The sequence below is a fragment of the Mercurialis annua genome, linkage group LG2 (assembly GCF_937616625.2).
Source record: "Mercurialis annua linkage group LG2, ddMerAnnu1.2, whole genome shotgun sequence".
Taxonomy (NCBI): domain Eukaryota; kingdom Viridiplantae; phylum Streptophyta; class Magnoliopsida; order Malpighiales; family Euphorbiaceae; genus Mercurialis; species Mercurialis annua.
The window spans coordinates 1,701,004-1,717,395 of NC_065571.1; the positions used below are offsets into that span (position 1 = coordinate 1,701,004).

The following is a 16,392-nucleotide window of genomic DNA, read 5'->3' on the forward strand; positions in this document are numbered from 1 at the left end:
TGTATTTATAGACGAACATGTGAGCGCCTTCTTCTCTTAGCGATGTGGGATTTAATGATATTCCATCAACTATATTGCCGAAAAACATCACCATGTGATGTTGATTATTTTCACCGTCTATAATTAATAGATTATTTTGTTATTTTTAGTGTCTCAAATTTATTTTCTATTCTTAATAAACTATTTAAAAAAATTATTTACTAATGAATTAATTGTTTAATATTTCAATATATATGTGCTAATTATGACACTTAAACTCAATTTTATCGTTTGATTATTTTTAAATAGCCGACCAAAAATTCCGACCCTCCTAAATTGGTGTTCTGATTTCGCCCCTTCATCATGCTTCTGCAGCTAAACCCACAAGATAACTGAACCATTAGTATGAGAATGCATGGGAAGGATGACTTGGAATGCAACATGACTCTGGAGATATTTCATTGGCTTTGGCTCCAAGGCTCATGCTCTTTACCAACATGATGGTGCTCAAAGCACTACATTATGAGTCAACTGTTAGGAGGCACACTAGCGTATCTAGATTTTTTTTTAACTCGGACTAAATTTTTAATCATCATCAGTTTAAATTTCATCTCTAACTCTAAATTCACTATAAATTTATTATTATTATTATTATTTTTGATAAAATTTTTTAAAAAAGTTTAACCGGAATTGAAGTCTATCCTAGAATATGAATAGTTTTGTCTTAAGAGGGCGTGGTTCAAGATTATGAATAAAACGAGAATTTAAATCAAAATGTGAGATGAATCAGTTCAATATTATATAAAAATAAAATCAATTCAATAGTAAAAAAAATCAAATTCTCAGTTCTATATGAAATCAATTATGAGTTGACTACTAACTAATGCAATTTAAGACTTCAATTTAGCTGCTCATCTATCTACACCAACATCAAATTAAAAAGAGAAAACCACAAAAATATTACTATTTAAATAAGAGTTTACAAAAATACACATCAAATCAAAAATTTACATTCATGACAAAACAATGAGAAACTTTACGTTTTCTACCCAACCACTAAATAAGAGACACATGGCACATTCAAAACCAAGAAAAAAAGTCAAAACGTGTTAAAAATAGTCAAAAACGCGTCAGAAACGCGTCTGATGTGCGTCTGCCATGCGCGTCAGTCACGCGTCAGCGCGTGTCAGCATTTAAAAATAAAATAAAAAATGTATCGTCTATATATCTGATATGTATCGTATATGTATCGGAACTTATCGGTATTATATTTTATTATATTTGTTTCACATGTATCAGCTATGTATTAGCTATGTATTATCGAAAATTATCGGCAATATATTTAATTATGTTTAATAATTTAAACATGTATCTGTTATGTATATAGAATGTGTCACTGATTCATTTTCTCATAATTTTAAAAATAAAAATAAATAAATAAATATATATGTGTATATATATACACACACATATTATTTTATGTACTATTTATGTGTATATGTATATTAAGATATATGTATCACATGCTTTAAAAACGCATAAATTACACTACAAAAAGTATATATATTATATATTATATATTAAAAATATGTGTATCTATCATATATATATATATATATATATATATATATATATAAATTATTTTTAATATGTATTCGACATATGTATTTAAAAAACATGTCTTCCTATTAAATCTTTGATACTTGCTCCGTCCTTTTATTTTTTCATGTTGCACGGAGTTTTGCTTTTTAGCTCAATTTATTCTTTATAAATAATGTATCTACGATGTATCGGCTATATATTTACAGTGTATTGCAAGATATAGATGATACATCAGTAATGTATTAAAATTTTATTATTAATTTTTCTCCTCTATATCTATGATGTATTTATGATGTATCGGTAATGTATTACGATGTATCGATAATGTATCCGTCATTTTTAAAAATTTATTTCGTTAAAATAATCCAAAAAATTTAAATATGTATTATTAATGTATCTGCTACGTATCGGAAATGTATCATTTATATATCACTAATACACACATGTATCGATCATTTTGAAATTTATTTTGTTGAAAATAATCATTCTGAGTTTGAGATGGATTCTAAAAATTGCAATCAATGATTTATCTACGAAATTCATTTTATTGAAATAATAATAAAAAATTGATATATTTTATTATGTGTCGACGATTTATCTACAATGAATCGTATCATACCGAATTAAGTAAAAAATCTATTAGCAGCACATAATCATATCATTCTTAATTTCTTTTGCATGTTCAAGAATCTTATGCCAACTAGCAACACTTTTACAAATACATAAGAAAATTAATAAATGTTACAAATTGTAAGAAATTACAACAACAATCAAAGATAACCCAGTTATTGAGGGTGAGAAGTGATTCACATCAGGTCCTTTGAAAGAGAACCGTTCTTTGTGGGCAAAGGCCGGCGGCGGCGACTGTAAGAAGAACCCGACTACATGGTTGATAATATTATCAGTGACGAGTGGTCGGTCGCTGCAGCTGCCGTAGCTGAGTCGCCGGTCTTCCCCGCTGCCGGTGATGAGTCGCCGGTCTTCCCCGCTGCCGGAGATGAGTCGCTGGTCTCCGTTCCAATCGGCGAACACCCCACTATTGCTACTGTTGGTGATGAACACAAAGCATCTCTGTAAATTGAAGAAAATGATATTTTCTGTAAAGAAATGGGAAATAAGATATAAAGTGTAAATTGGGGTTGGTAATAAATGTAAACATTTCAAACGGTGGGTATTTGAGAAAAAATAGCCCGTGTTAATAATTGTTGTGTAATTTTCTCAATTAAAAAGTATTAAAAATAAGCACACAATCTTTTGCGCATGCACTGGTGGAATTTCTGTACAAACTTACCAAGTTTGTATATACAAGCCACTTAATACATATATATAATTAAAAGAAAAAAAGAACAAGTTTCATACAAGTTTCGCATACAAGTTTACAAAAGCCTATACGGTAACTATTCCCATCGTATTCCTAATTTCAAGGCTTCATCTTTATAGATTACAGTGTTTACAGGGTTAGCGACTTCACAACGGCAGCATCCGTATCATATTTGCTTAGAAACTTTTCAGTTAAAAGTTCTTCCTCCGCTGCTCCGAACAAGAAATTGGGAAAAATAATTAGATTTGAACCGTCTGTGAGCCTTGAGCACTGTGATATCAAAGGATGAATACAGAGAGAGAAACCATAGCAGCATATGTAGTAAGTGAAAACTATCTATAGTCCGATACCGCAGAGAAGGCAGCATTAACTATTCATGTAGATATACTGAAGACTAGACCGAAAATACTTCGAGACTGTGGGTCACAAAATTAGGAGCAAAATCTCTGAGCAATTGCACCTGCAAAGCATAGCTAACATGAGAAGTGAGAACAAATTATATCTAAAAAGCAAGTTAAATCTAAAAGATCAAGTTAATATTAAAAAGGCAGTAATGCTTCCGTATGTGTATTTTCTGAGAGTAAATCTACATCCGTTTTAGACTAGTAGCTTCAGACTAAAGCCACATAAAATCATACTAAACCGCCATTCAAGTAATTTCCGAAAGTGTAAAATACTCATAACTGATTGGCATTAATTTCCAGATAGCAACAGTGGTAAACCAGATCAATATTACAGTGATGCAGTAGAAATGGCTACCCCGTAAAACAGAAAAGATAAGTTACTGCATTAGCAACCTTAGGCCTACCTAGTTGTGCACTTTAAACGCAAAAAACAAACACACATAAAGTGAAAACAAAATACTCAGCTCACTTTTCTCAGAGGATCACATTATTGCTTTACATTGTCAGATGAACTAGAAAAAACAATTTCACGGACATAACCTTAAGAATTAATACAAAGGAACAAAAACAAGTAGAGGAAGATATTAGGAAAATGAACGAGTGCAAGCAAATTTCTCATTCTACTTCACTGAAACTCAATAATTTTAATCACTCTAAAATAAGGAGAATATTTATACACAAATGTAGAAAATCGTTAAAGAGACCTACTTCTGCCATTCCTTTTTGGCTTTCACGATTCATGGTAAAGTTGATCTCAGATAAACACAAAACCCACCAATTATTATCCAGAATGTTCCGTAACTTTATAATAGGAGGGAAGTAGCTTATCATCTCCCATCCAAACATAATCAAGGAAGAAAAGTTTTTAATATTAACTTTCATCTCATGTATTTTCGATCATTTATTCTCTTTCCTCCCATACTTCAAATCTAATGATATAGTTCTCCCACACTTCTCTGAAACAAAGTCAAAGCTGTCACGAAAGAGACAATGCAACTCAAAAGTGCCAGTTAACCTATAAAATATGAGGTTTCTAGGAGAGTTACATGAATTAGTGTCCCTACAGTGCTCAGATAGAACACCATTGCTCGTGTGATATGACACACAAAAGTGCAAAATGGCACGCACATAAAGCTTTCAGCATTTCCCCAACTACTAGACCACTTAAAAGAAACTGAAAAGCACCAAGTCTGTTTCTTTCAGCATTGAAACACAAACCACTCGGCCCAATGACACAATCAACTATGTATATGTCTTCCTCATAAGGAAATAATGACTAAAGAAAGAAAGCATCCGCCACATTCAGCTCATTAGCAAACAGAGGTTTAAGAAAACAGTTCATTACATATTTCTACTTCTTAGAGATAACTGAATGGGGTTTATGCCAAAAGAATGTTGCCCTAAATATTTGGCAGACAAAATTTAAGTAAGAGTCGCAAGGTAAAAGAAGACAAAATGGAATATTGACATTTTATCACTCGTATGCAGGATCTACATACAGGCTAGGTAGGCTCTAGCCCGGGGTGCCGTCAAAAAAATTCAAGAGAAAGAGGTAGGGTCATAGTGAAGAAAGGGCCAGAGGGAGGGTGAACTAAAGGTTAATTCTGGGCTGGAAAAAATCTTGGTTCTGCCACTGCTCACAAGTCGCAACAAAGAAAGACTAAACTATAACAATACAGTCAAAACTAGCTCTTTAACCTCATTACACATTAGAATAATACAGTACAATTCACCAGTCAGTCCATGTATTGACGGCAGCAAAGCACGTTGCCCAAGATGATTCAGGGGAGAATGGGAGACATCAAGTTTTATAAGTAACCTCTTTTAGCTACACAATAATTAGAGTTTAATTAATTTAGAGAGAGAGCCTAGAAGACATAAACATGACCCGGAAAAACATAACACTGCACATTTATTTTTCATAATGAGGACTTTTAAAGTAAACATAAAAAGAGGGCAATGCCACAAAAGTAACTGGTAAGGAAGATATAATTTCTTTCTAATTACAGATACATAGTAAGGCCAGAAAAAGTAAATGACAAGGAAGACGGGATGTCCTATTACAATTAAAATAAATCAAAGTATGGGAAAGAACTTGAGCAAAAGTCAAAGTCCAACAAACTCTTAAGTAAAATGAAATCAAACTAACTTGTTTGACAACCACAAGTTTCTTATCTTTATGAAGCAAGAGTTCGCATATGTTTGCTAAGAATACACAGTTTAAAGAAAATAAGAAAAAATATCTAAGAGAATGGTATCGGATATCAAATATGTGTGTCGTTATTTGTCAACTGCAGTATGAGGTTGCTTAAGGAATACCACCTCACATAGTCTAGCAAAATATGGTAAGCATAATCAACAATTGGGGCTGCAATAAAATTACGAGGCTGGAATTAATCTATTTTAAGCTCAACTTTAATGAAGATAAATAGCATACTAACTAATGCAGAACAAGAACTATTAAATTAGAAGTTCAACTCTTATTTAAAGAACTAAGGATTTTCAACTAATTAATTTAGTTGGGAATTTCATCAAACATAAAATTATGTTTTAGCACAGGAATTCTGATTTGTTAGTGCATGGGTATTGAGGTAATTTCAAATTTCTTCAGGGAGAGCATTTCTGCAGCAAAAATCCAATTGTTTCAAGACAACAGAACAAGATAAGAAAATAAGATTACAAGAAAAGTATATGCCTTTAAATTATATTAATAAGATGCAAGAAGAAGCATATGATAAGGCAACATGTCACTGGCTGTATATATACAAATAGTTCAAATTGAAGAAAAAAATCAAAAACAGCAGTCCCAAGTCCTTAGAAAATCAATCATAATCCACAATTTGCAAGTTCAAGATATTAAACATGAAATTATCAATTTGGAGACCACAAAATATTATGATGTAAACTACTATCTTCAGGGGCAACAACAAAGAATGTTTGCAAGATGTTTATTAATATATGGGAATAAAGTGGAAGATTAGAATTTACATCTAAAGCTGAGGAACAGATTTGGATCAAGTATTTAATCACGGAGACGTTCAAGTGATAGAATTACCACAAAAGCATTTGCATTCAAAAACATGTCATGAAACTTGGACAAAGAACGCTAAAGGAAAAGAACTCGAATTTGGTGTTCATAACGTTGAATTTGTGCTGCCTAATGCAAGTAGTGAAAAGATTGACTTTGTTATTCCGAATGAATTCGTGGAAGAGTCCAATGGTAGGTATGAACTATACCAATTGCTATCAATGGACAAGGAGGGAAAACAGCCTAAAGCATTCATGTCTTTGATTCTTAGGCACTTCAAAACTCGAGATCCAGTTTTCTCTAACCAGAGGAGAATAATGTAGAATAAGTTATAAGAATTATGAAATTAGAAGTTCACCTCTTATCTATGGAATTATCTTTAGCTAAGTGCGACTTTTAGAAGTTTTCTTTATTTCCCTATTAAGTCAGATCTGAATTTCAGATAAATCTGATCTGAAATTCAGTTCTGAAACTCAAATTACTCATAAAATAATCCACATCAACCTTGCGAAATTGTCCTAACTGACATAGCAAAATTTATCTCATGTAAATAGATCTGAAAAATGCAAAAATATGGTTAAGTTACCTTAAAGCATCAAGTCCTCATGATGTGTTACAACACATTCAAAAGTTTCAAAAAATTCTTCAAGCCTGTTCAGTTGCAAATTGAGAGCTTCCCCGTCCATTCATCAGCTACCCCATAGTCAAGGCTGAGCTCCCTTAATGGAGGAATATTCTCCATTGCAAAAAGCATGAGGTGAGGAAACATCAAATTGTTATGATCATACAGAACATATTGCACCAGCACATTTGGAGTTAAACTGTGGCTAATATAACAGGCAACATTCCTCATTCTGGACACATCCATTGCAACATCCAGAGGAGGAACTGATGGATATGATGGACGTACATAATCAGCATATATCTGAGATAAATCGCCCCATTCTGCCCATTTTGGCGAAAACCGATTAGGATATACCAAACTATCACCATTCATTGTAAAAACTTGGGCTTGATCTCTAGTGAGAACAACACCAGCATATTCACAAATAAATGCGCCAGCATTTATCAAATCCAACGACCGCACTCCCCATCCAGTTTCCCTCGACCTAAACACTTCTAATCTATTTTTCAACCCCTTTTGACTAATCCTGTTCCGACAAGTGGGCGGACACTTACAAAAAGCTCCACATTCAAACACCAAAGGTTTCCCTCTCAACAAAAAACCATTTTGATCATAGGCAAATTCCCCACCATTCTTCACTGAACACAAACAACCATCAACACAACCACCAATACAATCACATCCCGTTCCACTACCTCCCGCATTAAATGCAAATGGTGGAAACACAGATCTCACTAAATACTCATAGCACAAAGGATCATGATCATTATCTAAATCATTAAATAACATGACTGGCACATTCTCTTTCTTATTCGAAATATCAAGACTAAGGTACCCTCTTGGTCTAACACTCAATGGTACACTCCTCAAACTCTGAGCAAACTTCAACATCGAACTACCCATTACTGGCTGGCCGTCGATCCTAATCAACTTATACTTAAAAACACCAAAACCAGATTTACCAACATCAAACCAACAATCATGAATCTTATACAAGCCATCGTAAACATAAATCTTATTAGTAAAACTACCAGCATATTTGAACCCTCTAATAACTCTTACTTCAATACCATAATGCTTGCTTCTCTCCAAAGCCAAATTCCCTCCTTGTAACTTCTGATGCATACATTGCTTCGAAAACTTATCCTGTCCACCATGCCCCGTATAAACAACGACATCACCAGAGTCCTCATCATCCTCGTAACCACCAGAAACAATGACACTCGTTGCAATAGGTTCGTGATTCGAGCTCTGGCTGCCAGGTAGATAGTCAATTCCAGCTTGCACTTGACCATGGAGACCAACAACACATAATTCCATTCTAAAAAAGAAAATATCACCAACTTCAACACCAGGTATGGATCCCACAATCCTTTTATCACGGTTAAGCCAAAGTCCACGGTCACGCATAACTGACGACGCTAAAAGATCGCCACGTGCACGCCGTACTAGGGAGTCACCGCGGCGCCTTTCCTCCTCCAAAACGCAGAAAATCCGGAGCGAGTCGAACAACATACGCGTGCGTCTCACCACCTCGCGAAAATATCTTTGGTCCTCTATTCCCAAGTCGGTAACACGCACTAACTCAGACGATCGTTTAGTGTAACGTCGGTGGGGCTTCGTCGGAGCTGTCGCGAGGGTATTTTCGTCATTAACAGGTACAATCGCTCGTGAATCATCGGAAACGTCGCCGTATTGCTCTTGATGCTTCTGCTGTAGCTGTTGCTGTTGCTGCAACCGTTGAGCGAATGCCGTATGGAAGAGCGCGGTGATTCTGTGATATTCCGAGTACACATTGTCTTCTTCAGTGGCGGATTGCGGAGGCGGAGTAGGGGTAGTTTCGGTATTTGAGAAGAAGTTAGGGGCAAAATCGTGATATAACGGATCGTGTGCCTCTTCGTGTGTTAACGGCGTTTCTACTAGACTGTCTAATGGCTCGAGCTTAGGTTCTAGCTTTGGAATTAATAACGGCGTAGGTGTGACGGCGCCGGCGGCGGTCGCCGGAGATGGAGGTGAGAGATTGAGATTTAGGTCTTGAAATGGGACTATAGATCCCATAATTAAATGTTAGGGTTTGGAATTTGTGTTTTATAAGGTAGCAAGGCTGGATTATTTTAGATTTTTGTTAGGGTTTTTACAGGGAAAGGGAGCTTCAAGCTATTTTCATGGATTTTTTTGTTTTTTTAGAAATGGAAATGGAAATGAAAATAAAAATGAAAAAAAGTAAGTGTCAAGCTGAGGCCATCTCTTACTCATCTCTATTTGAAAATAACTTTATATAAAATATAAGTTATCGCTTTTTTCCAATTGCAAACTCTATCTCTAATACTGAAATAATATTCTCAGCATATTCCTTTTTCAACTATAATAATTGTTGCTCTTTATCTCTCTTTAAAAAAAATTAAATATTCTTGAAGTTTGATATATTATACTAAATGGTCCTTTTAGTTTAAAATATTACATATTTTACCACTATATATATTGTTAAGTCTTTCATGCAGTCACTCTAGATTCTTCATTTACTACCACTAGCACTAATTACTCTACAATTACTCTATAAATGTATGCTTTTATGGGTTATAGTCTTACGTAAAAGGGATGTTTATGTTTTGATGTCTATGTTATTCGTATGCGTCCTTCCAGAAATGTAATTTTATTTGAGCATGGAATTATTTTTAGAAATATGTATATTTTTCTCATGATGTTCTCCTTCCAAGATTTAATGACACTCCTTCAGTAATTGAGCATATTAAACCAGGTCTTGTCTACCATTAAAAATACCCCACCACGCAACCACCCCCCCCCCCCCCCCCCCCGCCCATCATAGATCCTCCCCGATCTTGATCCAGTGCTGCTCCAACAGCAACTTGGAGATTTTTATGTATCATTCGTCCTCCAGATAGGTATAACTACTCTGTTGTTTTAGCTGATAGTATAGTTCTTAATTTTGGGGTACAAATAAAACATAAAAATCAAAAATAGGGTACAAATGAACATTTTCCTAGGTCATGGTATAAATAAAAAAAGTTACAAGGTGGGTGGTTTTTAAGTAATAAGGCCTTTCTTTGTCTGGTCTTCAAGATGGTTGTTCTGTTGATACTCATATGAAAGTAAGCATTAAGGTGATTTTCTTTATGATCTCATTAATTCAATCATTCATACAAAACTTGTTAATTTTAAGTCGTCATTATAGCCTAATAGTCCACGCCATTTTGTATCTTCATATGCTAATACAGCCTGATAGTGTGGCACTAAATCTTGAATTAACTCATTATGTAGAGATCTAATAGAGTTGTTTATTTTTGGTATCTCTTATAAACTCATATACCTACAACTTCACCGAAGAGTTTTATAAAATTATGTTTATAATGAAGTGTGTATCACTTTTAAGACAGAGTATATGTTATGTCTATTACATAGAATTATGTATGTAATCTTATATCCTTTTATAATTGATAAATTAAGTTATACATGTTCAACTAATGCAAAGTTTGATTCTATAGAATATTTAAGATGTTATCTAAAACTTTTTAGCTTTTAAAAAAAAGACTAATTCTGTCATTTGGATTGTGAATAACGGGATAACATTTAGTTGTACGTTATGTTTAAAAAGTTTAACCTTGTTGTGTTGTTAATTGCATAATTTATTTTATACTAATCCAATTGATATGAATCCAATTGGTAATGAATCTATACTTATAGATCTAGATATATACCAAAGGGTTTGTTCAGTATAGTGTATATTGATTTCTGCATCAATTCTAAAATATGGTATCAATTCTACCCACTACGTAGAATTGTTGTTGTTACTTTATGTTCATATATAACTGATACAAACTTGTTCCTTTTAAAAGAATTGATATTGTATATGTGAAATAGGAATTTACAGACCAGAAATAAATACGATCAATAATCCAGGACATGTATGGGTTTAAGACTCGGTGAACTTGGTAAGTGAATAGATTGTGTTATACTTAGTATATACGTTTATTTGCAATTACAAGTGTGTGTTCATTTGAGATGTAAATGTGTTTGTGAATTATGGTTGAAATATTAATATGAGGGATGTTTTGGTTGTAAGAAGCATGCCATAATGCTTATATTTGGATATTATGTGAGAAATAAGACATTTGTTGGTTGCCTAAATAATGGTTCGGACCAACGATGTGAGAAATGAGTTATTGGTTGCCTAAAGGGCGATTGAGGCAGATAATATTATGTTGGTTGCCTGTATGGCAGTTTGGGCAGCATGTGAATTATGTGCATGATAGAATATCCACAAGTAAGCTTGATTTTGATTGAAATTGATGTGAATATGTATGTATTGAATTGACAGTGGATTATGTTGTATGGAGAATGGATTGAGTTGTATTTTGATACTTGGAAATGCTTGTGAATGTATATGTTTAATATACTTTTATCTATTTACGTATTGAATTGCAGGCTCACCCCTCTACTATTATTTTTTTCATGATTCAAAAAGTTTCATTTGATTGACATTTGTATTTGATAGACGTTACAGATGGGCTGATGGCTGGTTTATTGCACGTTCATATTTTGTAATGATTTTTTAGTGTAGATATGTATATAGTGTAGATAAAAATTTGTACCAAAATTATATAGCATGTTGTGTACAAAATGTATTTAGAGTGAGATAGTATGTGTAGACACCTATTTTTCGGACATATAAAAAGCGGTAAGAGACTGAAGCGTCTAATGATGATTTTCAGAGAAATTTTGTCCGGGTGATGAGATACCAATCTGCATGTCAAGCGGGCTAGATCAGTGCACAATGGTGAATTTGAAGAATTGAAGCGTAATTAGCCGCAAATAGCCCATAAAAATATAAATGGATTATGATAAAAGTCCAAGGAACTGGAATAATGAGAATGCCTTTGAAATTTATGGGTCAATTTGTAATTTTAGTGGACTAAATTGACCATACCCAAACTCTTATGGCCTTCAAAGCCTTTTTTAATACTTTAGGCATCAATAAGCCTTTTTGCCATATTTTTATGGCATTTATCACTTAATTCGTATTTAATTTGTTAATTATCTTAATTAGTATTCTAAACACACACTTGTAAACACCTAATCTAACTAAAACAATAGTAAACCCTAAGTTAATCTTATTCCTATTTAAACACCATTAACTCATTAATCAGTGGGGACCATGTGGCACATAATCAGAAACGGTACGAATAAACAAAACATGAACTCTAAAAACATTAAAACTTGGCCGAACATACCACCACACACACACACACCAGTCAATCAAACAAATTTTTACGCTTCAATTCAGTCAAGAACGCAGTGCTGCCAATCAACCCAAAGATGAATTCTGCATCCGGATCGCCAAGAAACAAGCCAAAAATTTAAAACGGTACTTAAAAGGACCCAATCTCTCTTTTATCACTTTTTTTATCATAACTATATTAGAACTGTTAGATCCATGAATTTAGGATGTATGTTTAGTTTTTTTTAGTGTTTTTGCCATAAATGGTCATAATCACTATTTTTGTCATGATTGCCATGATTTAAACCTAGAAATATATTTAGATTATTTTTTTTACTTTTTTCACATGCATATTTTGATTGTGTGCTTTTTTAAAATTTCGAATGCGTGTTTTTAGTTATTTTTGCACTGTTTTTGCACTTTTTCGGACCAACCTGTAATACCCCAAAATATTTAATTATCTAATTGGACCATGTGTCCAGTTTACATTCGCCGGGGTGGCGAAATCGGAAAGATTTTTATAAAGATTGAGATAAATAAGTTTTAGTAGGTCGGTTTTAGAAAAGATTGTTACGAAGAAAATTTATATTATATTTCAATTCTAAAGTTGGAATTGGAATTAAATGGAAAAATGGCGAGAAAAGTCCAAAATAGGGCACAGGGACTAAAGTGGTAATTTAGCCACTTTGTGTCGAAAATAGAAATATTGGATTTTGACGGGAAAGTGTTAATATCGGGCTTTGTATTATTTATAGGATATAAATAATACATATAAGTCGTAATAAAAGAGTTTAACGATTTAGCTATGGACTAAATCGTACGATTGAAAAGTTTAAAAGATAAATGATAAGAAACAAAAAGAACAAGGACCTAAGTGGCATTTTTGCCAAATTATATATAAAGAGAAATATGAATTAGGAGAAGGAAAGGAAGCGTCCAGAGAGATTGAGAGATTACCGATCGATATCGTCGTTTCGCCGCCGTTTCTCAGTTCGACGTCCGATTCGAGCGATTCAAGCGGCGATTTCTTCAGAACCGAAAGCTCTATCATCTCCGGCCATCAAATTAAGGTAAAAGGTCGGGTTTTGGCATGAAAACGATGGTTTGTTGGCTGTTTTGAGTTAGGAATAAGTTTAGGTTGAAATTTGACGTTTTTGAAGTTATTATGGCCTTTTTGAAGAAACCGAGATATGGGTATTGAGTGTGGGTGTGTGAAGCACGTCGGGGTTGTGGCGAAACCCCGGAAAACTTGATTTCCGGGGAAGTGCACGTGGTGCACGACCGTGCACCACGGGTGCACGAATGTGCACCTAGCAAGGTACACGATCGTGTACCTGAAGTACACGAACGTGCACTTTTCATGGTGCACGAACGTGTACTATAAGTACACGGACGTGTACTATAAGTACACGGACGTGTACCCCTGAGGTGCACGAACGTGCACTTGGATGCACGATCGTGTACCCACCGAAGGGCACGCCCGTGCACCCTGACTCGCCTCCACGCGTATGCAAGCTATAATTGACCTAGGTGTGTGACGTTTTGAGTAATTTGACTCTAAAGAACGGGTTTCGGACTTTGAGAATCATTAACCTCGAAATTAGCTCGACGTTTTAGATAAATAATAATAACGGAAAACGTCAAGGACATTAAGCGATTCTCAATTATGAGAAATAGTATTCGCTAAGTCGTTTATACGACTAAAGTTATTGAATACGTAAATAAGTATAAAATGAAACTAAATCCTAAAACTTAAAAGTATTATATGTATAGGAATACGAGATTCACGTCTAACTATTAAACGATTTATCAGACGTGTCAGCGAGTAGTGGAGTCAGTAGAGGAGGACTAGCGAGAGCGTACTATTAGATCGATCATATCATTACTTGGATTGCGGTCACTGTGAGTTGTACTTTTACTTTCATGTATTATATATATTAAAATCATTTTATGAAAATATATATATATTGTTTTCACTCATCGCATTATATACAATTGATTGAATGTTATATGTTTATTTAATTTCTTTATACGAGAACTAGTATGCGATCCGAAGAAACTAGCTATCTATTAGGTGTCAATAGGTTGTGTGATCACCAGTATCGAGTCAGTCTAGTATGTTTGCATTTGAGAAATGACTCGACACAGCTGGGAGCTGTTGATGAATATGAAATTTACGATTGGGTATATGATTTGATACGAGTGAGTACTCGGCTACGGTGTAGTCTGGAGTCCCCGTATCTAGTGGCTGGGCCACCAGCGAGTTGGACTCGCGATTGATATTTACGATTGGGTTGAATGATAATGATTATTCGAGAAATGTGTCGCATGCTAGGATATTAGTTTCATACGGATCAAATACATGTTTATATGTTTTATAATAATATTTTCTTGAGATGCGATGCTATGTTTCTATATTAATACTGTTAGTAAATGTCAACTCACTCAGCATTTCCCCAAATACTAATCCCTCACCTTTGATGTCTTTCAGATGCTTAGCTTGTGGACTTAGCTAGAGGCAAATTTTGAAGTCCAGAAGTCAGCTGTATATGTTAGTTCCTGACTTCTGTGAATGCTGCAGTAGTGGTCATGAGTCAACAGAATAGTAGCCTAGACAGCAGTTTATTTTGATTGTACATATTAACTGATGTTATTGTTTTATATGCTTTTTGATAGGCTACGTGTTTAGTATACGATCCACGGCCCCAGATGCCGGTGAGATGTTTGAGACACTGACTGATGTATACAGTACCGCGAGGCCAGTTCGTACAGGGTACGGTAACTAGAGCCCGCGAGGTTTTGAAACAGTTAGTGTCAGTGTGTGATTATATGTTATATATATATGTATATTGCTTCCGTTGTTTGATATTGTTTATTTTATATTATATATTATATTTGCGAAAAATTAATTGTGATTTTAGGCTTGCTACGGGTTCCGGAGCTACCACTCCCGTTCCCTAGCGCCGGTTGCGGCTCAATATTTTGGGTCGTGACACAACCGACGAACTACCTCTGGAGCAGCTTTTGGTGGCGCCACCGCCACCATACTTTGGCACTGCTTCCACAACAAAGTGGTGCATCCTTTACTCAAAGTGGCACCGTTGTTCGTTAGCTCCAGACCCTCGCAGATTCGATGGAGACCTTGTTTTTGCGTTTCCGGACTCGTTTGAGCTTGGGTTTTGGGCCCGTTTGAGCCCATGGTTTTGTAATAGTCGTAGGATTATTATTCTGTATTATAATAGACTTATCCAAGTCAGCATCGTCTGCCAAGTCAGATTTGTGGGCTGCCACATCTCATGAGCCCTGAAGCCAAAGTACGCTCGAGACTAAAAACTCCCGGACACGATTTCAGATTCTTTTGAACTCAGAATTAACTCCGATTTGAGCCAGTGGATCCGTATAAACTAGGTAAAGAACTTTTATGTTCTACCAAATCCAAATTCCGACCGTACAGACAGACGACAAATGAGTGTCAAACACTCAGATTCTTCAAGGTTAATATTATCTCTAACCTTGCACGTATATAAATTGCATGTTTAAATTGTTTATCGCTTTTTAAAACATGTCCAAATTTATAATATACTTAATAACTTAATCATGTTAATTAGCTTTAATTTAACAAATCATTAAAAAAAAATAAGACTGCCATAAAAATATAAATAGAGGTTGTATAGAAATTTAAAATGACTAATTGGGAGTTGAACCTCGACCTCACACCCAAATTCAAACTTTTGTTGAATATACAATAAAGTAAGGCACGTTGACCAAGAAAAAATGTAGGACTATAATAATTATTTAATTATTTTATATTATCATAAATTTATGAGAGAAGCAACACATATAACAATAAAAATGCAAATTAAAATAAAATAAAATATCCAAATCATATGGAGTACTCTATATGTTCTGTTGTTCCGTTGAAGAAGAGAATATGTCTTTTGCACACATGTCTTGTTGAAAAAGAGACATATTTTTTGAAACAAAAATTAAAATGATAGTTTAATTGTTTTTGTTTTATTTTTATTAATTATGGTATTGTAAATTGTGTTCAAAATTACTATCATTATTTTTTTCTTAAAATAACAGTAATCTTTATATATAATAAATTTAAAATAAACAATAAAAATAAGACAATAAAAATTGAAAATGTTCCTTATTTAACTAGGGCATATAAATTAGAAGATATTAGACCTCTCA

The 16,392-nt window shown here is 34.2% G+C and overlaps 1 protein-coding gene across 2 annotated transcripts; it reads right to left on the reverse strand.

The window, feature by feature from the left end:
• Positions 1–2,833: 2,833 nt before the first annotated feature.
• LOC126667718 (histone-lysine N-methyltransferase family member SUVH9-like) lies at positions 2,834–9,197 on the reverse strand. 2 transcript variants are annotated; one of them, XM_050360771.2, is made up of 2 exons: positions 6,921–9,197; positions 2,834–3,375 (listed from the first exon to the last, which is right to left on the reverse strand). In XM_050360771.2, the coding sequence occupies exon 1, from the start codon at positions 9,015–9,017 to the stop codon at positions 6,990–6,992; it is 2,028 nt and encodes a 675-aa protein (XP_050216728.1). In that variant the 5' UTR covers positions 9,018–9,197; the 3' UTR covers positions 2,834–3,375; positions 6,921–6,989. The 2 variants fall into 2 exon arrangements, with proteins under 2 accessions (XP_050216728.1, XP_050216727.1); XM_050360770.2 differs by having other exon boundaries at positions 2,834–3,362; positions 6,921–9,196.
• Positions 9,198–16,392: the final 7,195 nt, after the last annotated feature.

Coding starts and splice junctions, on each gene's coding strand:
- LOC126667718 (XM_050360771.2), bottom strand. CDS start 9,017: ATGGGATCTATAGTCCCATTTCAAGACCTAAATCTCAATCTCTCACCT.